We start from the raw sequence: 23,209 nt of genomic DNA on the forward strand, positions 1-23,209 counted from the left end.
CTGAGAGTAGAAAAGGAAGAGATAAGGACAACGGCCACCCACACCTTAGTCTGGTTGCCCTAATAAGTAAGAACCGAGGGTGTGCTATTAAAACCAAATCTCTGGGTAAGGAGGGAGGAATTGCGATGAATGACTCATGGTTCCTCTTTCCACTTGTCTATCTGCTGTGGGACATGGGTCCTGGTTCTGCAGCTGTTCAAAGAAGAATTCTCCCCCATGAAAGATGGAGTGAAGTTGGTAAATGATCTGGCTCATCAGCTTGCCATATCTGATGTGCATTTGTCAATGGAGAATTCCCGAGCCCTGGAGCAGATCAACATCCGGTGGAAACAGCTACAGGTAGGAGAGAAGGCTGGAGTGAGGGGGAAGGCTCAGTGTAACTAGGCTGGTGGGGAACTTCTCCAGGCCCAAAAGAAGGGAAGGGGCATTGAAATGGGATCTATGTTGCAAGAGAGTTGAGAATTTGGGGCCAAAAAACAGGGTTTTCAGCCTCTAAACTGAAGGAAGTGATTCATCTCATATCCTTTCTGGAATGAGATGCTTTCAAATGTTGTAAAAATTAATATATATATGACAATTTTCTTTTTAAAGTAAAAAAAAAATCTGAGAAGGGCTTGTCTATGAGTAGGCACTCAGGGTTGACAGGGACAGATGAGAGTAACTCTGCTCTGGAATTAAGGATGCTCCTCTCTGACCTGTGCAAGTGCCATGGGAGGGCTAGGAGTTGGGTGAATGGTGGGAGGAGCTGGAACTGGAGAAGAGCCAGCCTCTGAGGGAATTCACAAAGATTGCCTGAGGCACCTGGAAAGCCCACTCTAAATGTCTGGAATGAATCCACTGACTTCCTGTGTGTTTTTTCCATAGGTGTCAGTTGGCGAGAGGCTTAAGCAGCTCCAGGATGCCCACCGGGACTTTGGGCCTGGGTCACAGCACTTCCTCTCCTGTATGTTCTAAAAACTGGACTTCACTTGGTAGAACCTCAGCCGCTTTCCAAGAGAGTCTACTGTTGTCCTTTGAGGGCCTGGTGGGAGCCCAGTATACCTTGGAGTCTAAGAATCAGTAGGATAAAGTAGCAGTGTAGTGATTAGAAGGATAAGCCTTAAGTCAAAGAGAGGTAGATCTGAGTCACAGCTCCTTGACTTTATAGCTGTGCCAGCTTGAAAAACATATCTTAACTTTTCTGAACCTCAATTTTCCTGTATATAAAAAGAAGAGGGAAATGTTATCTAGCTCATAGAGTTATGTGAATTAAATGATTTTATTTTTCTAACAGTATTTATTGATGGGCTGCTGTGGGCCAGGTATGATTCTAGGCACTGGGGTTTCATCAGTGATGAAACAGACAAAAAAATCCTTGGACTTGGAGCTTACATTCTACTGGAGGAAGCCAGACCATAAACAAATAAGTTGTATATATGTGTGTGTGTGTGTGTGTGTACACACACACACACACATATATATATTGACCATGTATAGGCCCTATATATATATATGGTCAATTTGTGACAAGTACAATGGAAAAAAGGTAAATCAGTGGAGGCGTGAATTAGGGGGTGCTGGACTTAATGGGAGATGCATTGCAATTTTGAATAGGGTGATCAGAAGAGGCATCACGGAGAGGGTGGCAATTGAGTGGAAACCACAAGGAGGTGAGGGGATGAGCCATGTGGATATCCGAGGGAAGAGCAGACTAGGCAGAAGGAACAGTTTCTAGGATCCTAAGACAGGGTCATGCCTGAGAAACTGCAAGTAGGCTGGTATAAAAGTGAGTAACAAAGTCAGAGTAGTAGCAGGAGGCCAGCACATGGAGGGCCTAGAGGGCTCTGGTAAGAACTTGGGATTTTATTTTGAATGGAATGGAGAGCCATTATAGAGGTTTGAGCAGAGGGATGACATAATCTGACTTATGTTTCAACAGAGTCACAGTGCTTGGGGGCAAGTGTAAGAGCAGGTTGCAACACTTGAGATAAGGAATGATGGTGACCCAGATCAGAGTGGTAGCAGTGGAAATGGTGGGAATGTACAGGTAGAAAAATTCGATATGCACACAAAGCATTCAGCAGTGTATCTGGCACACAGTAGGAACCCAATAAATGTTTCTTTTTTCTTTTTCTTTTTTTTTTCTTTTCTTGCTGAGGCATATGAAGGTTCCCAGGCTAGGGGTCCAATCGGAGCTACAGCTGCCGGCCTATGCCATGGCCGCAGTGACATCAGATTCAAGTCACATCTGCGACCTATAGCTCACAGCGACGCTGGATCCTTGACCCACTGAATGAGGCCAGGGATCAGACCCGTAACCTCATGGTTCCTAGTCTGATTAGTTTCTGCTGTGCCACGACAGGAACTACAGGAACCCAATAAATGTTAATGGCATTAGAACTATTGAATTATAATCACTGGCCTGCAGCTGTACTCACAGAGGGCTCTCACACCGAGGGAAACTGCAATGGGGAGGTAGGCCAATGACTGAGTTTCTCTTGGAAGATCTGGAGGTTAAAAACATGGAGCCAAGAGAGGAATCCTTTTCCATAGTTCCTCACCAGAGAGGAATGGGCAGTCCCATGCCCCATTGTCACACAGGACTAAGAAACTTGACCTTCTCTGGGGAGTGCTTTGAGCCCCATGAGAAATTAGGGCCCACTTCATATCTACAGCAGCACACCAGCTGCCTGAGCTGAACATATAAAATGGCAGCCTGCTCAGGGAGAAGACCAGCAGGATGGCCAAGGCCAGATATTCCTGTTCATGCCTTTGTCATGTCTCTAGCACTTAAGGGTATTGGTGACAAACTTTTCTCCTTCCCTCACCCTAACATCAGGGAGAGAAGCGCATTCATTAGAAGCGTTTGCCCCAGAGTTCCTGTTATGGCTCAGCAGGTTAAGAACCCGATGTGGTCTTTGTGAGGATGCAGGTTCAATCCCTAGCCCCACTCAGTGGATTAAGGATCTGATGTTGCCCTGGGCTGCAATGAGATCTGGTGTGGCTATGGTACAGTCCGGCAGCTGCAGCTCCAATTCAACCCCTAGCCTAGGAACTTCCATATCCTGCAGGTGTGACCCTAAAAAGAAAAAAAGAAATGTTTGCCCCATTCTTGGCAGCTGTTAAGAGCTGGCAATAAGAGTCAGGCATCCCCTTTTGGGCTATTTCTCTGGGAGGATAGAACAGAGGAGTTACTGGGGGCATGGAGAGCATTAGTGGCCAGCTTCTTTCTCTTTCTTTTCTCTCTCACCAGCCTCTGTTCAAGTGCCCTGGGAAAGAGCAATTTCACCCAATAAAGTTCCCTACTACATCAAGTGAGTGGGCATCTGAATCAGAAACGGGTCAGTCACCTGCCCACCCTGTCCCCTGTCCTTCGCCTGTCTTTTTTTTTTTTTTTTCCTACCGATCACTCTCATCCTGTTTCTGTGGGGATTCCTCCATCCAGTCCAGTGTTTTCTCCTACTCATCTCAAGAACTCAAGACTCTACGTGGGTAAAGGTGAACCTTGTGCTTTGGGATCTTCAGGGTTCACTCTCAGACCTGCTGCTTCTTGCATACAACTTATCACTGAGTGATATACTTGTGTGTGTGGGGATGTGGAGCAGGGGGTGGTATGGACCTTGGCGCTATTGATGCTTTTGTTTGTAGTCACCAGGCTCAGACCACATGCTGGGACCATCCCAAGATGACTGAATTATACCAAACCCTAGGTAAGAATTCAAGGTTCCTGTATAGGGTGGGGATCTATACACTTGCCTTTGACCTATAAGAATAGAAGGCAGCAGTATTCTATTCTATTCAGTTGGCTCTTTGAGTGTGTGTGTGTGTGTGTGTGTGTGTGTGTGTGTGTGTGTGTGTGTCTATATAACAACATAAGCATTTTATTTTTCATTAAGCTTCTTAGTTTCTTAGTATCACAATGGAATGATGAGAAAACAAGAACAACAACAAAACACCCCATGAGTCTGCAAATCTCTGACTATATACATACCATAACCTTTATCCATTCATCTGTCAGTAGGCATTTAGGTTGTTTTTATGTCTTGGCTATTGTAAATAATGCTGTGATGACCATAGGCGTGCATATATCTTTTTTGAATTAGTGTTTGCTTATCCTTTGAGTAAATACCCAGAAGTGGGATAGCTGGATACACACACACACACACACACACACACACACACACACACCACACAATAGAACACTACTCAGCCATAAAAAAGATGAAATATTGCCATTTGTGACAACACGGATGGACCTTGAAGATATTGTGCTAAGTGACATATGTCAGATGGAGAAAGACAAATACTCATATGTGGAATATAAAAAAAAATGGATAAACAAAAAAACGAACAAACCAAGTAAAAACAAACTCATGAGAACAGGGTAGTGATTATAAGAGAGGGAGGCATGGGGGAGGGTGAAATGGGTAAAGGGGATCAACTGTATGTTGACAAATGGAAATTAAGTTTTTGGTGGTGAGCACACAGTGGTGTATACAGAAATAGAAATAAAACATTGTGCACATGAAACATATAATGTTACAAACCAATGTTATCTCAGTAAGAAATAAATTAAGGAGTTTCTTGGTGGCCTAACAGTTGAGAAATTGGCATTGTCACTGCTGTGGCTTGGGTTTGATCCCTGGTCTAGGAACTTCCACATGCCTCTGATGCAGCCAAAAAAAAAAAAAAAAAAAGAATAGAAGGGCATCCCATTCAACAAGCAGGTGAGGGTAGAAGTGAGTCCTTGTCCTTTTTCCAGCATCCTTCCTTCCTTTCCTCTCTGCATCTCCTTCAACTGGAAGCTCTATACTCCCCTTAAATGATTTTACCATCACATTAAGGCATCATGCTTATAGGTGTGAACTAGATCTGCTTGGAAAGACACTATCCAGGTGATGATGAGTGTGACTCTTGTGTGCTTCATCTTTGGCTTCTAAAAGAGGCTCATTATTTTTTTTTTTGTCTTTTTTTTTGCCATTTCTTGGGCCGCTCCCCGCGGCATATGGGCGTTCCCAGGCTAGGGGTCAAATCGGAGCTCTAGCCAATGGCCTACACCAGAGCCGCAGCAACGCGGGATCCGAGCCGCGTCTGCAACCTACACCACAGCTCACAGCAACGCCGGATCGTTAACCCACTGAGCAAGGGCAGGGATCAAACCCGCAACCTCATGGTTCTTAGTCGGATTCATTAACCACTGCGCCACGACGGGAACTCCCTGGCTCATTATTATGTTGTAAATTTTACCCATGTTGATGCATGTGATCAATATGCATGTTCATTCATTTTCATTGCTGTGGAGTGTTCCATTGTATATGCCACAGTTTCCTTATCCGTTCCACTGTTGATGGACATCTGGGTCCTTTCTAATTTGGAGCTAACAAAATCAGGGCTGCTTGGTGAAAAAAAGTGTGACAATCATTGCTCCAGGATATATAGTTGGCTGGGTTGTAGAATATATGGATGTTCAGTTTTACTAGGTAATATCAAGGTGTTTTCCAAGGTGATGGTATCGGTTTACACTTCCACCAGCCATTCTCGTTCATCCATTTCTGTGCTGACACTTGTTATTGTCAGACTTTTATATTTTGCTGTAACATGGTATCTTGTTGTGGTTTTAATTTGAATTTCCCTGATCTGAGTGGATTTCTTTCTATTCTTTGCAGCTGATCTGAACAACATTAAGTTCTCAGCTTACCGCACTGCCATGAAACTCCGCAGAGTCCAGAAGGCATTGCGTCGTAAGTCTCCTGTCGCACTTCATCCCACTCCTAATCTTCCTCATATGTTGGCTGTTTCTCACTTTCATTCCCCCTTGGCCAGAGTTGTTGATTGGCTTGATAGGGACTCTCCAAACACTAGGATATGCTGGCTGTGGACATCTGATCTTTCCAGGGCCCTTCTATTCTCCCCAACCCCCAGACTTGTTTCCAAATTACCCCACAGTTTTCCTGTTCCTTGACCCTTCTTCCCTGCCCAACATGGATAATGAAGCAACTGTTTTATGGCAAGAAGTATCTCAAACAGAAACAGATCATGGACATGGAGGATATACTTGTGTTTGCTAGGGGGGAAGGAGAGGGAGTGGGATGGACTGGGAGTTTGGGATTAGTAGATGCAAACTGTTGCATTTGGAGTGGATAAGCAATGAGATCCTGCTGTATAGCACAGGGAACTATATCCAATCACTTGTGATGGAACAGGATGGAGGATAATGTGAGAAAAAGAATATATATATATATATATATATATATATATATATATATATATATATGTATATATATAACTGAATCACTTTGCTGTACCACAGAAATTGGCAGAATGTTTTAAATCAACTATAATAAAAAAAATGAAGTATCTCAGCAAATGGTTTGGAGCCACTGGAGGCTTGTGTTCTTTCACCATCTTGGGATTTTTGGACGTAGCAGCAGAACTATTAAAGCAAATGTCAGTGGTTAGGGGATAACCTGTCTATAGATATAATATGCCTTCTGTCTTTTATCAGAGACATTGTCCATTCACTCTTCCTGGCTCAGATGTATCTGGCTAGGTTGATAAGTAAAAAGTCCTCATAAGGAGGTCCTGTTGTGGCTCCACAGGTTAAGGGTGTGATGTTGTCTTTGTGAGGATGCAGATTCAATCTCTGGCCTTGCTCAGTGGATTAAGGATCCGGCGTTGCTGCAAGCTGCAGCTTTGGTTGCAAATGTGGCTCAGATCCAGTGTTGCCATTGCTGTGGTGTAGGAAGCAGCTGCAGCTCCTATTCAACTCCTAGCCCAAGAATATCCATATGCTGCAGGTGCAACCCTACAAAAAAATTTTTTTAAAAAGTCCCCCTGAGATATATCACATTTACCTAGGCATACCTGAGCCTTCATAACCAGTGTCTAAGTTCTGAGATTAAGGCTCACAAACCTATTTGCAGTTGAAAAGCATGTAAAGACAGAAAAACTTGAACATGTTATTTGACCCTGGGAGTTTACCCAAATCCCACCATCTTCTTGAAACTGATGTCAAAGAACATACAGGTTTAGAAACATTTTTTTTTTGTTTGTTTGTTTGTCTTTTGTCCTTTTAGGGCTGCACCCATGGCATATGGACCTTCCCAGGTTAGGGGTCTAATCAGAGCTGTAGCCGCCGACCTACACCACAGCTCATGGCAACACTTGATCCTTAACCCACTGAGCAGGGCCAGGGATCAAACCTGCAACCTCATGGTTCCTAGTCGGATTCGTTTCCACTGTGCCACGACAGGAACTCCCCGGTTTAGAAACATTTTGAGTTGATTTAGGGGGCCCTTTGTTGCCTTCTCCCTGCTTTGGTTGAGGGTCTTGGTAAAGAGCAAGCTTGTTTCATACTTAGAAATGGTTAGTCTGGAGACTGAGTCAAATTAGGTGATGCTGGTGGCCAGATCTCCTTGTCTAGTCCCTGAGGTTCTAGTTTTGGCTGTACTTTCTCCTTCTCTCCTTTATTTCCCAGTGGACCTGGTAACCCTAACCACAGCCCTGGAGATCTTCAATGAGCATGATCTGCAAGCCAGTGAGCATGTGATGGATGTGGTGGAGGTCATCCACTGCCTGACTGCCTTATATGAACGGCTGGAAGAAGAAAGAGGCATCCTGGTCAACGTGCCACTCTGTGTGGACATGAGCCTCAACTGGCTCCTGAATGTTTTTGATAGGTAGGGGCTTGAGGTCTTAGCAGCCTCCAGGAGGAAATTCAGTGGGGCGCCTGGAATGGGTGTAGCGGGAAGGGGTTGTTCCTATGGTGGACTTGGACTCAGCTCAGCTTGGGACATGGTTGTCACAGAACCCTGCCGGGTTCAACCCTGTGAGGGAAATGACTGCCAAATGTTAACCCTTTACAGATAGTCATGTTGTCAGTCTCTTCTTTTAAACCTAGTGGTCGCAGTGGAAAGATGCGGGCATTGTCCTTTAAGACTGGCATTGCATGCCTGTGTGGCACAGAAGTGAAGGAAAAACTGCAGTGTGAGTATAACTCCAAAGTTTGGGTGGAGGGAGGAGGTGTGGTGGGAGGATGAAGGGGGTAAGATAAACAGAAGGTCAGTCTGATGACTCAGCAGAGGGCTACTCTGGCTACCTTGTAATGCTTCCTGGTCCAGATTATTGCAAAGAATCCATAGCAGCCCAAGGCCAAGATGGGTCTAAGGCCTGGTATTAGTCCCCCTGTCCCTCCCAGGGCATTGGTTTCTTCTGATCCGGTGTAATGACTTGATGACAATCTGAGTTGGCATCCTGGGATCCCCAGGACCTGGACTTTCTAGTTCCATTTCCCTGTGGCCTATCAGGCTTAGCCCTCTCCCAGTCTGAAGCTCAAGCCATGTGACATATTCTTCTGGAGACTGACCCCCGTGAAAATGCAGGCTATGTGCAATAACTCCCATTGTCTGGGTGGTGGACATTAGGTAATTTGGTAGGTGTTAACCTCTCTGGTGTACAGAGCCTTTGCTATCTCCTTCATCCTCCCTCTTTTGTACACATTTTGCATCTTTCTGCAGCAGCATCATTAGTTGTCAAGTGCTTAATGTGTGCTGACTGCTATGCTAAATGTGGTGAGTACAAGGTCCAATTAGACATGGTCCCTGCCTCAAGTGGTTTCAAGTCCAGAGGAGGAGACAGAAGTACACAGAAAGCATTTTTTTAGAGTGCTAATTAGAATAATCTGAATGGCAGAGGATATGTGTTATATCAGCTCACAGGAGAGGGATGACAGCAGTATAAGAAAACTCTCCAAAGAAGAAGACTTTAAAAAGCATGTTCCTAGCTATGACATAATTTACTTCTCCCAATGGTCCTTTGAGATGGGATAGACAGTGATGATTTAGTCTCAATTTACAAGTAAGGAAACTGCAGCATAGAGAGGTTCCTGACTTACCCAAGGTTTTACCGGCTACTCAATAATGGATCCAGAACTAAAACCCAGGCCCTCTGCCTTCTACTTTTGTTGATTTCCTGGGCCCTGGTGAGGTATGAAGCAGATAGGCAAGAACTTCTGGAGGAGGTTTTCTAAGGTTGGGGTGGGATGGGGAAGTTCCCACAAAGGCAGATGTAGCCCATATTCAAATGTAAATACCAGAATCTGTTCCACAGTCATTTAGAACTAATTCTCCGATGATTGACTGTGTCAAATTATCTCCTCTTTTTGGATTATCCATGACAGTGTTTCTTTCCATTTGTGCGGATAACCACGAGATTACTGCAGTATCAGACTACATGGGCTATATGAACAGAAAGGGATAGGACAGACCAACTGAGACTCATATTCAGGCACCATTGAACCCCCCACCCCTTCGTCTCGCTTCTCAAGAATCTTTTTTCCCAGCAGTGTCACATCTGTGTCTGACACTACTCTCACACACAGCTCGCCATCTGTATTCCCCCCCTTGATTCCCCTCTCTTTCTGATACTCTCCTTCCTTGTGTCTCTCTCACTTTTTTCTCTTTGCACCCAGAGAATGCTGTTTTTTAGAACTTCTGGGCTTCTAGGAGGTAATGGATGGACCTTTAGGTATTCTAGTTGCCAACATCATTAGTTAAGTCGATGTGCTTTGCTCTTTCCCTGTCTTCTTTTTCTGCTCCTTCTCCTCTCACCATTCTCTGGCCATTTGTGGATCGGGGTTGGCCATGACTTCCGTGGGACCAGCAGACCTCTTCAGCCAAGTGGCCAACTCAGGCAGTCAGTGTGACCAACGCCACCTTGGTGTCCTGCTTCATGAGGCCATTCAGGTGCCCCGTCAGCTGGGGGAAGTAGCAGCCTTTGGCGGCAGCAATGTGGAGCCCAGTGTCCGTAGTTGCTTCCGTTTTGTGAGTATGGAATAAGGGAGGGAGGAAAGGAAAGGAAGGAGGGAGGGTGGGCAGAAGGGAGGACAAGAACTAGGGTTTTGATCTGAAGTACTCAGGGGTAGGGAAGTTTGTTGGGCTGGAATAAGAGGGCAGAGAGTTCTCTGAGCTTCTAGGGTCCAATTCCTTCGGGGAGGACCAACTAGGACACAGTTGAAAGTGGACATTTCTGAAGAACAGGACTGGCTGTTTCTCCACCTCCCTAGAGGACTGTCATTCTAGGAATGAAACACTTTGGGCCTCAGATATTGCCATTGGTCTTGTTTCCCTAGAGCACTGGGAAGCCAGTTATTGAAGCTTCACAGTTCCTGGAATGGGTCAACTTGGAGCCCCAGTCTATGGTGTGGCTGGCTGTTCTGCATCGGGTCACCATTGCTGAACAAGTGAAGCATCAGACCAAGTGCTCTATCTGTAGGCAGTGTCCCATCAAGGGCTTCAGGTAGGGAAGGCAGTATCTGCTGGAATGATATTAATAATAAATAGGCCATGTTACATTTGAATTATATATTATAAAACAATGCATTGCATAATTAGATAATTACAACTAATCTATTGTATTTGTTATATACTGTTATAATCATTCTGATTGCACAGAAACAATGAAATATTTTCTTTTGTCTTAGTGGTATTATGAAATATTTAGACCTATAAAATCATATAGAGAAGCAAAAGGGGATGGGGTGGGAGAACAACACAGAAAGGGAAGTAATTTACACAGTGTTTCCCAGGGAGTATTAAATAGAACCCAGAAGCCCCAGCATCCTGACATATGAGAACTCTGTACCAAAATGTATGCTGGCAGATGGTTCACAACCTACTGTCCAGAAAGCGAAATAGTAACCTGATTTATGCATTGGCTAGTTTCCATGATGTAAATACTCCCACCATGGCCAATGTCAAGCTGCCAATAGGAGGTTAGGAAGAGATGCATGGTTGCACACCATTTAAAGTATTTCCAGAGTTCCCATCATAGCTCAGCAGAAGTGAATCTGACCACCATCCATAAGGAAGCAGGTTCAATTCCTGGCCTCACTCAGAGGGTTAAGGATCTGGTGTTGCCTTGAGCTGTGGTATAGGTCGCAGACGCGGCTCAGATCTGGTGTTGCTGTGGCTGCAGTGTAGGCCAGTGGCTACAGCTCCGATTCAACCCCTAGCCTGGGAACCTCCATATGCCACAGGTGTAGCCCTAAAAAGACAAAAAATATTTCTGCCATCAGGTACAATAGATGTAGACAACCTCAAGAGCATAATAGATAATAGTGAAATATAGGAAGTGATGAGATGGAGTATTTATTACCTTTGTTTTTAATACCATTTGCTTAATTATGAGTTTATATGACTTAATTTTTATATAATGACTATATTTAACAACTGGCTTGGAGAATTCATAAAATTTTAACAACTGGCTCTCACGAGCTGGTAAGAGCTGGCTCTAGTGTCCCACTGTGGGCACCCACCACCAAGGTTAATAAATAAAACAAGGAGTTCCCTTTGTGGCTCAGTGGTTTAAGAACTCCTCATAGTATCCATGAGGATGTGGATTACATCCCTGGCCTCACTTAGTGGATTAAGGATCCGGTATTGCGGTGAGCTGAGGTGTAGGTCATAGATGTGGTTCAGATCAGGTGTTGCTGTGGCTGTGGTGTAGACGTGCAGCTGCAGCTCTGATTTGACCCCTAGCTTGGGAACTTTCAGATGCTCCAGGTGCAGCCATAAAAAGAAAAAAAAAAGAAGGGAAATAATATTTTACAATATACTATATATTATATAATATATATATTTCACATATCTACTAATTTATATATTACATATTATATAATACATTAAACAATATATTTGGGAGTTCCCATCATGGCTCAGCAGTAATGAACCCAACTAGAATCCATGAGGATGTGGGTTCAATCCCTGGTCTTGCTCATTGGGTTAAGGATCTGGTGTTGCTGTGGTATAGGTGGCAACTGTAGCTCCAATGTGCCCCCTAGCCTGGGAACTTCCGTATTCCACAGGTGTGGCCCTTATAAAAAAGGGGGGGAAAAAGAGCATTAAAAAATAATATATTTGAAGTTTCCTTGATTGCATTTCCCCCCTCCACCCACAAAGTAGCTGCTATCCTGAATTTGGCTTTCATCATAAAATGCTTTTTCTTTCTTTTTCTTTTTTTCTTTTTTTTCTTTTTTTTTTTTTTTTTTGGTCTTTTTTTGTCTTTTGTCTTTCTTTTTTGTTGTTGTTGTTGCTATTTCTTGGGCCGCTCCCACGGCATATGGAGGTTCCCAGGCTAGGGGCTGAATCGGAGCTGTAGCCACCGGCCTACACCAGAGCCACAGCAACGCGGGACCCGAGCCGCATCTGCAACCTACACCACAGCTCATGGCAACGCCAGATCCTTAACCCCCTGAGCAAGGGCAGGGACCGAACCCGCAACCTCATGGTTCCTAGTCGGATTCGTTAACCACTGCGCCACCACGGGAACTCCTCAGTGTGATGTTTTACAATTGATTTATCTTGGTAACGGTAGTCCGTACATTTTATTGGGGGGGTGCTTTTATTTTTTTAGGGCCACACCCAAGGCATATGTAAGTTCCAAGGCTAGAGGTGGAATTGGAGCTACAGCTGCAGGCCTACACCACAGCTCATGGCAATGCCAGATCCTTAACCCACTGAGCGAGGCCAGGGATCAAACCTGCAACCTCATGGATACTAGTTGGGTTCATTTCTGCTGTACCACAATAGGAACTCCTTATCCATACATTTTAATTCATTTTATATGCATCAAGTATTCTATATGATGACTACATCACAATTTATCCATTTTCATACTGATGGATATTTAGGTTGTTTGTTTTCAATTATAAGTAGTACTACCATGAACATTCTTTTTTTTTTTTTTTTTTTTTTTTGTCTTTTTGTCTTTGTTGTTGTTGTTGTTGTTGCTATTTCTTGGGCCGCTTCCGCGGCATATGGAGGTTCCCAGGCTAGGGGTTGAATCGGAGCTGTAGCCACTGGCCTACGCCAGAGCCACAGCAACGCGGGATCCAAGCCGCGTCTGCAACCTACACCACAGCTCACGGCAACGCCGGATCGTTAACCCACTGAACAAGGGCAGGGACCGAACCCGCAACCTCATGGTTCCTAGTCGGATTCGTTAACCACTGCGCCACGACGGGAACTCCTCTTTTTTTGCTTTTTAAGGCCACATCTGCAGCACATGGAGGTTCCCAGGCTAGGGGTCGAATCAGAGCTGCAGCTGCTGGCCTATGCCGCAGCCACAGCAACTCAGAATCCAAGCTGTATCTGAAACCTGCATCATAGCTCATGGCAATGCTGGATCCTTAACCCACTGAGTGAGGCCAGGGATCGAACTTGCATCCTCATGGATCCTAGTTGGGTTTTTTTAACTGCTAAGCCACAAAGGGAACTCCCATAAAATTCTTGCTTTTACCTTTTTCTTTCCTTAAAGATTTTCTTGTTGGTTGTTTTTTTTTGTTTTTTGTTTTTTTTTGTTTTTTTTTTCGCCCCTTGGCTGCACCTGCAGCATGTGTAAGTTCCTGGACCAGAGGCTGAACCCAAGCCATAGCAGTAACAAGGCTGAATCCTTAACCACTAGGCCACCATAGAATTCTTACCTTAAAAAAAAAAACAAAAAAAAAAAAAAAAAAAAAAACAAAGCTGGTGATATTAACTTTAGTAATATATTTGGTTAACCCCATATACCCAAAACATTTATCATTTCAACATGTAATCAGTATTAAAATTATTATACCTTGTTTTTTACATTATTTTACATTTTTTTCAGAATGTCTTCAAAATATGATGTTTAATTTATACTAGTAGAACATCTCAGTTTAGAGGTTTACAAGGAGATCCCGCTGAATAGCATTGAGAACTATGTCTAGATACTCATGTTGCAACAGAAGAAAGGGTGGGGGAAAAACTGTAATTGCAATGTATACATGTAAGGATAACCTGACCCCCTTGCTGTACAGTGGGAAAATAAAATAAAAAAAAATTAAAGTATAGATGATTTATAATGCCGTGCCTTTTTAAAGCACTAGCAATACTCTCTTTACAGACATGCTGCTTTTTATAAGCAAATGAAGCACAGAGGTGGCATTCCCATAGCTGGCTAGCGTAGCTCCTGGACCAGATGGCAGGTCCTCTGACTGCGCTAAGTCTAGACATTTCACCATCCTATGCTACTAAGTCGGGGCAGTCCAATCAGGCTTTGGAAGTGGATCTGAAGGGCTAGTCTGTATTCCATCATAATAGAGTTATTATTATAAATAACTTTGGGGAATAACTTTTAGCTAACTTGCTTATGGCTGGTAAAATCACTTATCTTCATATTGGAAATGTACCTTTTCTCAGTCAGGTGGTGATACCTTTTGGGCCATCCTTGTTTAGAAGGCTATTTGATATAATGAGCTCTTTACCCCTGTCCCACACTCCTTTTTAAAAAATATGGTGAGGGAGTTCTTGTGACTCTGCGGTTAAGAACCCAACATAGTGTCTCTGAGGATGCAAGTTCAATCCCTGGCCTTGCTCAGTGGGTTAAGGATCTGGTATTGCTGCAAATGGCAGTGTAGGTCACAAATGCAGCTTGGATCATGTGTTGCCATGGCTGTGGTGTAGGCCTCAGCTACAGCTCCAATTTGACCGCTAGCCGGGAGACTTCCACATGCCGCAGCCCTAAAAAGATTTATGGTCTCTGGGGTAAGACTAGTCATCTAGTGAAGACTAGATGTATAGGCCACTGAAATGTATAGGTGATTCAGTGCTCCCCATATAGGAGGTTATGGCTCCATGCCTTGTCCCCTTCTAATGTGGGTGTATATTGGGATGTTAGGGGAGGGGGGAGGTCACTATGGTACACTGGATCCTCTTTCCTGCCACCTCTCCTCTCCCCAAGGTACCGGAGTCTGAAACAATTTAACGTGGACATCTGCCAGACCTGCTTCCTGACAGGCAGGGCCAGCAAAGGCAACAAACTGCACTACCCCATCATGGAGTATTACACCCCGGTATGAAGCCTCTGGGCTGGGCAGGAGGGGCAGGCTGCTCTCAGCTTCTGGGCCCTTGATTCACTTTGCCAGGCATTAGCTCACTGTATTTTGCTCTCTGTTGGGGAGCATTCTCCCAACAGTCCTGGTGATTCACCAGTTTGGGGGATCCCAACCTCTCTGTTCATCCAGCAGGGCTTCTCCCCCACTAGAGCAGCACAGGATACCCTTGGCCATCTAAAAGATACTTACTATTCTCCTGAAGAGAAAAGTCTCAGGTAAAAATAGAGCAAGGCAGTTGCAGATGACTCACCTTCTATTCTCTCACTTTACTTTTGCCTGCTTAGCTTCCTGGATTGTTCATGCCTCCTGGTCTTCATCTGCCACTTTGCCATTGCTTCCATCCCTTCTAGTCAATACTGATGCTTATGCTCAAATTCGTTACTCAATCTCTTGGGGGGGGGGTATTTTCTTTCATTTCCTTTACCCAAAACCTACTTGGGTTTCATTGGAAACTGTGCCCTTCACAGACAGCCTCCAGGGCTCAGGTGGGTCAGCATCCCTGAACTCTAGTCATAGAATTTCTCCCCTGTTGTGTTCAGGATGCACAGCAACAGGCTTAGCTTCCTGAGCTGACTCTGCTCTCTAAACTCCTTTATCCCTCTCTCCCCACAGATACTCCCAAAGTCCCAAGCATATTCCTAGCTACCCACCCCCGCTGCTGCTCTCTTCCATCCTACCTCCCCATCTCCATGATCCATCTCCCTGAGTTGTCACCTCTTCTCCAAATTCCGTAGGCACAGAAACATATGTGACCCAATGGAAGCGGGGACCTTGCCCTTTATTTTTCATTTATAATCATTTAAAAATAAACATTATTGGAGTTCCTGCTGTAATGCAACGGGATTGGCAGTGTCTCTGCTGCACTGGGATGCAGGTTCAATCCCCGGCCCAGCGCAGGGTGTTAAGGATCCAGCGTTGTGGCATAGGGAAAGACTGCAGCTTAAATCTGATCCTTGGCCCAGGAACTCCATATGCCTCGGGGCAGCCAAAAAAGAAAAAAAAAATCATGAATGTCACACATGGAAAACTGGCTTAAGATGGTAGACTGATAATCCTGTAGCTCCTGCAAATCGTTTACATCCCTAGAATTTATGTAAAAGATGTTTAAAGTTTAACAAATAGAAGATCATTATAAAAGAGTCAAATTATATAGAGGTGTTTAAAACAAAGTTCCCTTCTCTCCTCAGAATGTTCCCCACCTCTCCAGTCCAACTTCCCACAGGCAACCAGTGTTCACAGTTTGGCATGTATCCTTTTAGGTCTTTTTCTAAGAGTGGGGTGTGGTAAACATGAACAAGAATGAACTATTACATTCCCTGCACTAGGGGAGAAGCCAAACCTCCCTGGAATAGCCCTTTAAGGTGAGTTTTTCTATCTTGTCTCCCCCTAGACCACATCCAGTGAAAACATGCGGGACTTTGCCACTACCTTAAAGAACAAATTCCGCTCAAAGCATTATTTCAGCAAACATCCTCAGCGAGGTTATCTGCCTGTGCAATCAGTGCTGGAGGCCGACTACAGTGAGACGTGAGTATTGGTGGCTGAGCAGGGACCACGGGCATCCTCACTGAGCCTGGGGATGTGCTGTGAAGGGGCTGAGTCCCACGTGGGCTAGGGCAGTGTTCCAGGGCCAACCCAACCAGTGACAGTTCAGCTTGGGCCTGACGAGGAATCTGACCTAAGAAATAGACTAGAATTAAATCTCTGTATCTTGTTCCCATCAGCTTTTGTCCTTCCTAATTTGGCGGTGGTAGGGTGGTGTGTATGTGGAAGAGTGGTGCGGAGGAAACAGTGTGCTCGGCTACCCAGTCTTTGGTCTTCTGAGTCTCTGCTGCTTTCTTCTAGGCCAGCTTCTTCCCCGATGTTGCCACACGCTGACACACACTCCCGCATTGAGCATTTTGCCAGCAGGTACCACCAGCTTTGGGGGAGGGGAATTGTAAGGAGTCCAGGGGAGAAGGCTTTTCAGTGGAGGCAAAGAAAACGGGGTCAGGGCTGAGGAGACATGCACAGTACACAGTGCAGCAGCCAGTGAGGCCCAATGCCTGGGGAGAGGGGCACTTGGGACAGCCCCCAAAGCTGATTATCCTGTTGTGGGATTAGAGTCCTTGAGATGTAAGCAGGCTTCACATTCTGTTCTCCCTTCTGTTCCTGCTCTTTCTTTCCAGGCTTGCTGAGATGGAAAGTCAAAATTGCTCCTTCTTTAATGACAGCCTGACTCCAGATGACAGCATGTGAGTTTTCACACCTGCTTATTTGCCAGGAATAGCTTTCTTTGGGATCCCTCTGCCACCATTTGGGCAGGATAGATCTTTAAGAGGAGGGGGTTGTGGTGGTTAGGGTCTTTGACACCCTCAGTACAGAAGGCTGCTTGGGGGCACAGTGTTTAATAAGAGAAGCAGTCTGTCTTCTATCAACTGAGCTGAGGCATGAATGACGCATTACCTCCCTGCCATCTGCCAAGGTCCCTTCCTGTTGCAAGATTCCACCCTTCTACGCCCAACTCCAAGGAAAGAAGAATATGCCCCCATATAAAGTTGCAGAAGTGAGCTATTATGCTCAGAGCCAATGCCCCATCTAGGGCCATGTCCACTCTGGGAAGACACCAGAGACTTGACCAAAGCATGGCCAGAGAGAATCCCTGGTGCTATAGCCCAGAGGAGGGACCCTTCATCTCTAGGAAGGTCCCTGGCCTCCCTAGAGGACCTAGGAACTGCTACCACATGGATAAATCTAGCCCTGGGACTGGGACTCAGGCAGGCAATGATCCCAGTGGTGGTGAGAAAGTGAATGGGGGTGGGATGGGGGAACATCACAGAGAGAGGAATAATTTGCTCATGGTTTCCCTGGTTGCTATAAGTAGAACGCAGAAACCCCAGTATTCTGAAAACACTCTCTCTTGCTACCCCCAACCACAACTCCTGCCACCTTTGAATACTTTCATCCCTCTTTGTTTCCCTTCTTAAAAATTTAAAAAATTTTTTCATTGAAGTAGAGTTGATTTATAATAACATGTTAGTTTCAGGTATATAGCACAGTAATTCATATACATATATGATTATATACATATAATATGTATATTCTAGAGTATATATTCATATTATGTATATATGTATATATATGTATTCTTCTTTCAGATTTTTTTTCTCCTATAGGTTATTACAAAATATTAAGTATAGTTCCCTGTGCTGTAAGTAGGGCCTTATTGGTTATCTATTTTACTTTCATTCCTCTTAAGCCCGAATACATGGCCTTTCCCTGTCTATGTAACTTAGAGAGGGAATCCTCCAGCATATGTCTCCTGGGGCTTTAGCTGGGAGCTGAGGACTCACACCCTGAGCTGTTTCCTGGTTCAGTGGCTGGCCACCTCCTTTCCTCACACCCCTCCCCCCCACAGAGACGAGGACCAGTATCTGCTTCGGCACTCCAGCCCCATCACAGACCGGGAGCCAGCCTTCGGACAGCAGGCTCCATGCAGCATGGCCACCGAAAGCAAGGGGGAGCTCGAAAAGATCCTGGCCCACTTAGAGGATGAGAACCGGTGGGTGTGGCAGTGGCACAGATCTGCGTGGGTTCTAGAGTCAGACAGCTTAATTCAAGTCCTGGATCTCCACATTCTAGCTATGTGGCCTTAAACGTGTTGCTTATGTTCTGCAATTTTCCCTTTCCTCATCTGTAAAATAGGGATGATGATGATAATAGAACGTCCCTCTTCAAGTCACCTGTGAAGATCAAATGATCAGGCATATAATATGTTAGCCAATGTCTGGCTTATTGGAAGGGTTCAATAAAAGCGAGCTTATCCTACAGCTCCACTGTGGCTCAGTGGGTTAAGAACCTGACTAGTATTCATGAGGAGGTGGGTTTGATTCCTGGCCTTGCTCAGTGGGTTAAGAATCTGGCATTGCTCTGAGCTGAGGCATAGATCACAGATCTAGCATTGCTGTGACTGTGGCATAAGCTGCCTAGGCTCCAATTTGACCCCTAGCCTGGGAACTTCTATACGCTGCGGACACAGCCCTAAAAAGACGAAAGAAAAAGAAAAAAAAGTTAGCTCACCCAATAATTATTTGAATCCCTTTAACTCAACCCAAATATCTACACGTCCCCAGTAGGTACAAGTAGAGAGAATGCAAACAGAGAATCCAGAAGAGATGAGGCATATCTTTGCCCTCAAGGAACTTTCAGTTGTTGGAAATGGAAGGAGATCCTTATCACCTAGTGAAAGCCATAAAAGGGGGACAGTATTGCATTGAGCATTTGAGGACTGGAAGAAAAAAGGTGAAGAAGATTTTGCAGATGGTCTTGACCTCCATAACACATGGAGGGCAGCAGGAGTCTTGAGGAGTGTCCAAGCCACTTTGGTCATGTGTAGTAGAATCAATAGCAATCCCAGAACTGTGCTTCTAAAACACTAGTGTGCACTTGGAAAGCCCAGTAAAATGCAGAATCTGATTTGCAGGGCTGGGCTGCGGCCTTACTTCCTGCACTTCTAACCAGCTCCGAAAAGATGCCCATGCTGCGGGCCTGTGGGCTGTATTTGGAGTAGCAAGTTCTTAGAATAGGGTCTATCTACAATTTGTTACTGGTTTAAAGCAAGATAAATACATAAATAGAAAGTCAGCTTTAAAAAAACTTTTAGAGCAATTTGACATTGCCATGACATCCAAGCCCATAATTAGTGGACTTGTCTTCACTGAATAGGGTACAGACCAGCTTGAGTGTTGTTGAACTTGTGTGGCATGAGCTGTGTACTAGCCATGCACATTCAGACCACATATTGATCCATAATGGATTGAAAAATCCCCCTGGTTTTTCACTATGGATAGTTTAAGAAACACTGCTTTAGAGCAACAGTGGGGAGGCCCTGAGAAACACTAGGGAGAGAGTTGCAAAAAATAAAGAGTAATATCCCAGGAGTTCCCGTGGTGGCTCAGCTGCTTAAGAATCCAACTAGTTATCCATGAAAATGCAGGTTCAATCCCTGGCCTCATTTAGTGGGTTAAGGATTCAGCATTGCTGAGAGATGTAGTGTAGGTCGCAGATGCAGCTCAGATTTGACGTGGCTGTGGTGTAAGCCAGCAGCTGCAGCTCCAATTTAACCCCTAGGAACTTCCACATGCTGCAGGGTTGGCCCTAAAAAAGCAAATAAAAAAGAAGAAGAAAAAGAAGAAGTAATGTGCCCCAACACAAATCATCTCTTTGGAATCTGTTTCCTTGATGACTCAACAACGGGTGTTTAAAATGGACAGAGGAGGAGGGTAATGGAGAAAAGAGAAAAGATGGGTGATCTTTTCTTTATGTTAGGTCTTCCCCCTGGAATCTAAAAATCTGAAAATGGAGTAGGTGAGTCAGTGGCCCCAATGCCTCATTTATTTGCAGACTGTGTTTCTGTCCAATTTTAAGGTCGGAATTAATCCCTGAGCCAGCACATCAAAGCCCTGAGACATTTGTTATATGAAATGTCAGGTCTCCGTGCTCTGTGGCCTAAGGATGGCAGAATAAATGACATACGTGCTGAAGAGGAAGTGGATTTGGCCATTCAAGCCAGAGAGAGCACGGCTGCTGTGGGGGGTGGGGGGGGCGGGGGGGGGGCGGGGGGGGATGGGAGAACAAAGGGATTGTTCACACCTAGGTAGGAAGGGACAGTGGGCCCGGGACAGTCAATACCCCATGAGGGCCATCGGACTTGGCTTCTCCATCCTTGACAGGATCCTCCAGGGAGAGCTGAGGCGCCTGAAGTGGCAGCATGAGGAGGCTGCCGAAGCACCCACCCTGGGGGAGGGCCCTGCTGAGGTGGCACAGGACCACCGCAACGAGGAGCTGCTGGCTGAGGCTCGGATCCTTCGGCAGCACAAGAGCCGCCTGGAGACGCGCATGCAGATTCTCGAAGACCACAACAAGCAACTCGAGTCCCAGCTGCAGCGCTTAAGGGAGCTGCTCCTGCAGGTGAGGCTGGGGCCGAGGAAGGACCAGAGCAGCCTCCGAGCACAAGAGGGTGGGTGAGAGCTGCTCCTTGACAGTGGCTGGTAGAAGACTTTCAGAAGAGAACTGGGCTGGCAGCCAGGAAAGGGGGGGAGGGGGCGGGGGATGGAGAAGGAAGGGGCTGGTATGTCACTTGGCTTGGCTGGTTCTCTTGCACCTAGCTTCCACTCTGTCCTTACATGTGACTTTCAAGCCACTATGGGGCTGAGGGCAGAGGAAGGGCTTTGGAGGGCTCACCTCCCCACATACTTGAATATGGTATTGAAGGAACAGAGTTCAAAGAATCATCCAGAATGTTGATTTTGCTTCTTAGATGTTTGCTGGAAAGAAGCAAGTTTGGACATGCTTGCCAAGAGAAAGATTTTTATTTTCATTTTATTTTATGGCTGTACCCACAGCATATGAAGGTTCTGGGGCCAGGGATTAAATCTGAGCTGCAGCTGCAGCGATACTGGATCCTTTAACTCACTGTGCCAGGCCAGGGATCAAACCCACACCACTGGAGTTCCCATCGTGGCTCAGTGGAAAGGAATATGACTAGGAACCATGAGGTTATAGGTTTGATCCCTGGCCTCGATCAGTGGGCTAAGGATCCGGTGTTGCCATGAGCCGTGGTGTAGGTTGCAGATGTGGCTCAGATCTGGCGTGGCTGTGGCTGTGGCATAGGCCAGTGGCTACAGCTCCAATTGGACCCCTAGCCTGGGAACCTCCATATGCTGCGGGTGCAGCCCTAAAAAAAAAAAAAAAAGAAAAAAGAAAAGAAAAGACAAAACCCACACTGCTGCAGCGACCTGTGCCACAGCGGGAACTCCCAAGAGAAAGATTTTTGCTGTGAAAGGGTCACTTGTTACTTTTGGGCCCTTTCTTCTTTGAGAGGTAGTGTATATGATGTAGTATAGTTCTAGAGTCAGACAGCCCTGGGTTTGAATGTTGCTCTGACAATTAGTGGCTGTAGGATGTTAGGAGAGTTATTTTCCATCACTAAACCCCAGTTCCTGCATCTGTGAAACAGGGATAAAAGTACACTAACTTCATGGAATTGTGGTGAACATAAAATGAAATAATTCCTTTAAAGAATGGGCGTTCCTGTTGTGGCTCAGCAGGTTAAGGGCTCAACGTGGTCTCTGTGAAGATGCAGGTTCAATCCCTGGCCTTGCTCAGTAGGTTAGGGATCCAGCATTACCCTAAGCTGTAGGTCACAGATTCGGCTTGAATCTGGTGTTGCTGTGGTTGTGGCATAGCATCCGGCTGCAGCTCTAATTTGATCCCTAGCCCGGAAACTTCCATATGCTGCAGGTGCAGCTGTAAAAAGAAAAAAGAAAAGAATTTAGCATGATGCCAAGAATATAATAAACACTTCAGAAATGTTACCTTTTATTGCCATTAGCCATACCTAGTAATACCACATCATGCCTCTTCTCTAGATCCTCCAAGGTATGGTCTGTAGATGAGTTCCTGGAGATCTTAACATTTGATACTATGTCATGAACCAAGTGTGTGTGCAACTCTACTATTTCCAAAGGGAACTGCATTCTAAATAGCTTAATTATAGCTGAAATGACAGCAAGAGATCTTTTGAGACAATGCCATCCTGATAAGAACTGGGAGCTTTTGATTCATGTTGAAAAAAGAAGCTATTCAGTAATTGAATATCTAAGAAGTTTCCTAAAAGTGGATGCCACTGTTTGAGGCATCACCAAAAGCTCCTTAAAGTCCAAGGGCAAAGGGATGGGCACGAGGAGTTCCCATTGTGGCTCACCTGGTTAAGAACCTGACATAGCGTCCATGAGCATGTGGGTTTGATCCCTGGCCTCACTCAGTGGGTTAAGAATCTGGTGTTGCCTCAAGCTGCGGCATAGGTTACAGATACATCTCAGATCTGGTGTTGCTGTGGCTTTGGTGTATACCGGCAGCTGCAGTTCCGATTTGACCCCTAGCTGGGGCACTTCCATATGCTGCAGGAGGTGCAACCATAAAAAGAAAAAAATAAAAAGAGAAGGCTTGGGCATGAGGTCTCTAAAGCCCTTCAAAGCTCAAGAGTCTGTCAAAGTAAGGTCAGGAATGCAAAGCCACCTAAGCCACGCTTTACCTCTTGCTAGCCACCTACCGAATCGGATGGCAATGGCTCTGCAGGCTCGTCCCTGGCTTCCTCACCACAGCAGTCAGAAAGCAGTCACCCCCAGGAGAAGGGACAGACTACTCCGGACACAGAGGCTGCAGGTGAGTTCCCCCGACCCCTCTTAGCCCCTTCCTCCATGGCTTTGTCTTGCCCCAGGTCTCCTGTCCAAAGTTCTGCTATAGCTGGGACTGGTTTCTCCTCCTGGCCTT

General features: G+C 45.4%; 1 protein-coding gene across 12 annotated transcripts in view; it reads left to right on the forward strand.

The window, feature by feature from the left end:
* Positions 1-23,209, forward strand: part of DRP2 (dystrophin related protein 2) — a 53,703-nt gene that overhangs the window by 26,335 nt on the left and 4,159 nt on the right. For 5 of the 12 annotated variants that reach the window (XM_013986299.3, XM_005673763.4, XM_085007297.1 and 2 more), the window contains 16 exons: positions 193-339; positions 865-943; positions 3,233-3,293; positions 3,628-3,689; positions 5,646-5,720; positions 7,457-7,658; positions 7,880-7,965; positions 9,643-9,800; positions 10,109-10,275; positions 14,743-14,854; positions 16,287-16,423; positions 16,742-16,807; positions 17,065-17,130; positions 18,294-18,437; positions 20,608-20,845; positions 22,981-23,101. In XM_013986299.3, coding sequence (XP_013841753.2) covers positions 193-339; positions 865-943; positions 3,233-3,293; positions 3,628-3,689; positions 5,646-5,720; positions 7,457-7,658; positions 7,880-7,965; positions 9,643-9,800; positions 10,109-10,275; positions 14,743-14,854; positions 16,287-16,423; positions 16,742-16,807; positions 17,065-17,130; positions 18,294-18,437; positions 20,608-20,845; positions 22,981-23,101 — 1,921 coding nt within the window. Of the gene's footprint in view, positions 1-192; positions 340-864; positions 944-3,232; positions 3,294-3,627; positions 3,690-5,645; positions 5,721-7,456; positions 7,659-7,879; positions 7,966-9,639; positions 9,801-10,108; positions 10,276-14,742; positions 14,855-16,286; positions 16,424-16,741; positions 16,808-17,064; positions 17,131-18,293; positions 18,438-20,607; positions 20,846-22,980; positions 23,102-23,209 lie in introns of all 12 variants that reach the window. The other 7 variants (XM_085007292.1, XM_085007295.1, XM_085007293.1 and 4 more) reach the window with 3 other exon arrangements.

The sequence above is a fragment of the Sus scrofa genome, chromosome X, assembly GCF_054392235.1.
Source record: "Sus scrofa isolate SSC_HxYL_T2T_F1_AM1 chromosome X, Sscrofa_HxYL_maternal_Yorkshire_Landrace_v2.0, whole genome shotgun sequence".
NCBI lineage: Eukaryota > Metazoa > Chordata > Mammalia > Artiodactyla > Suidae > Sus > Sus scrofa.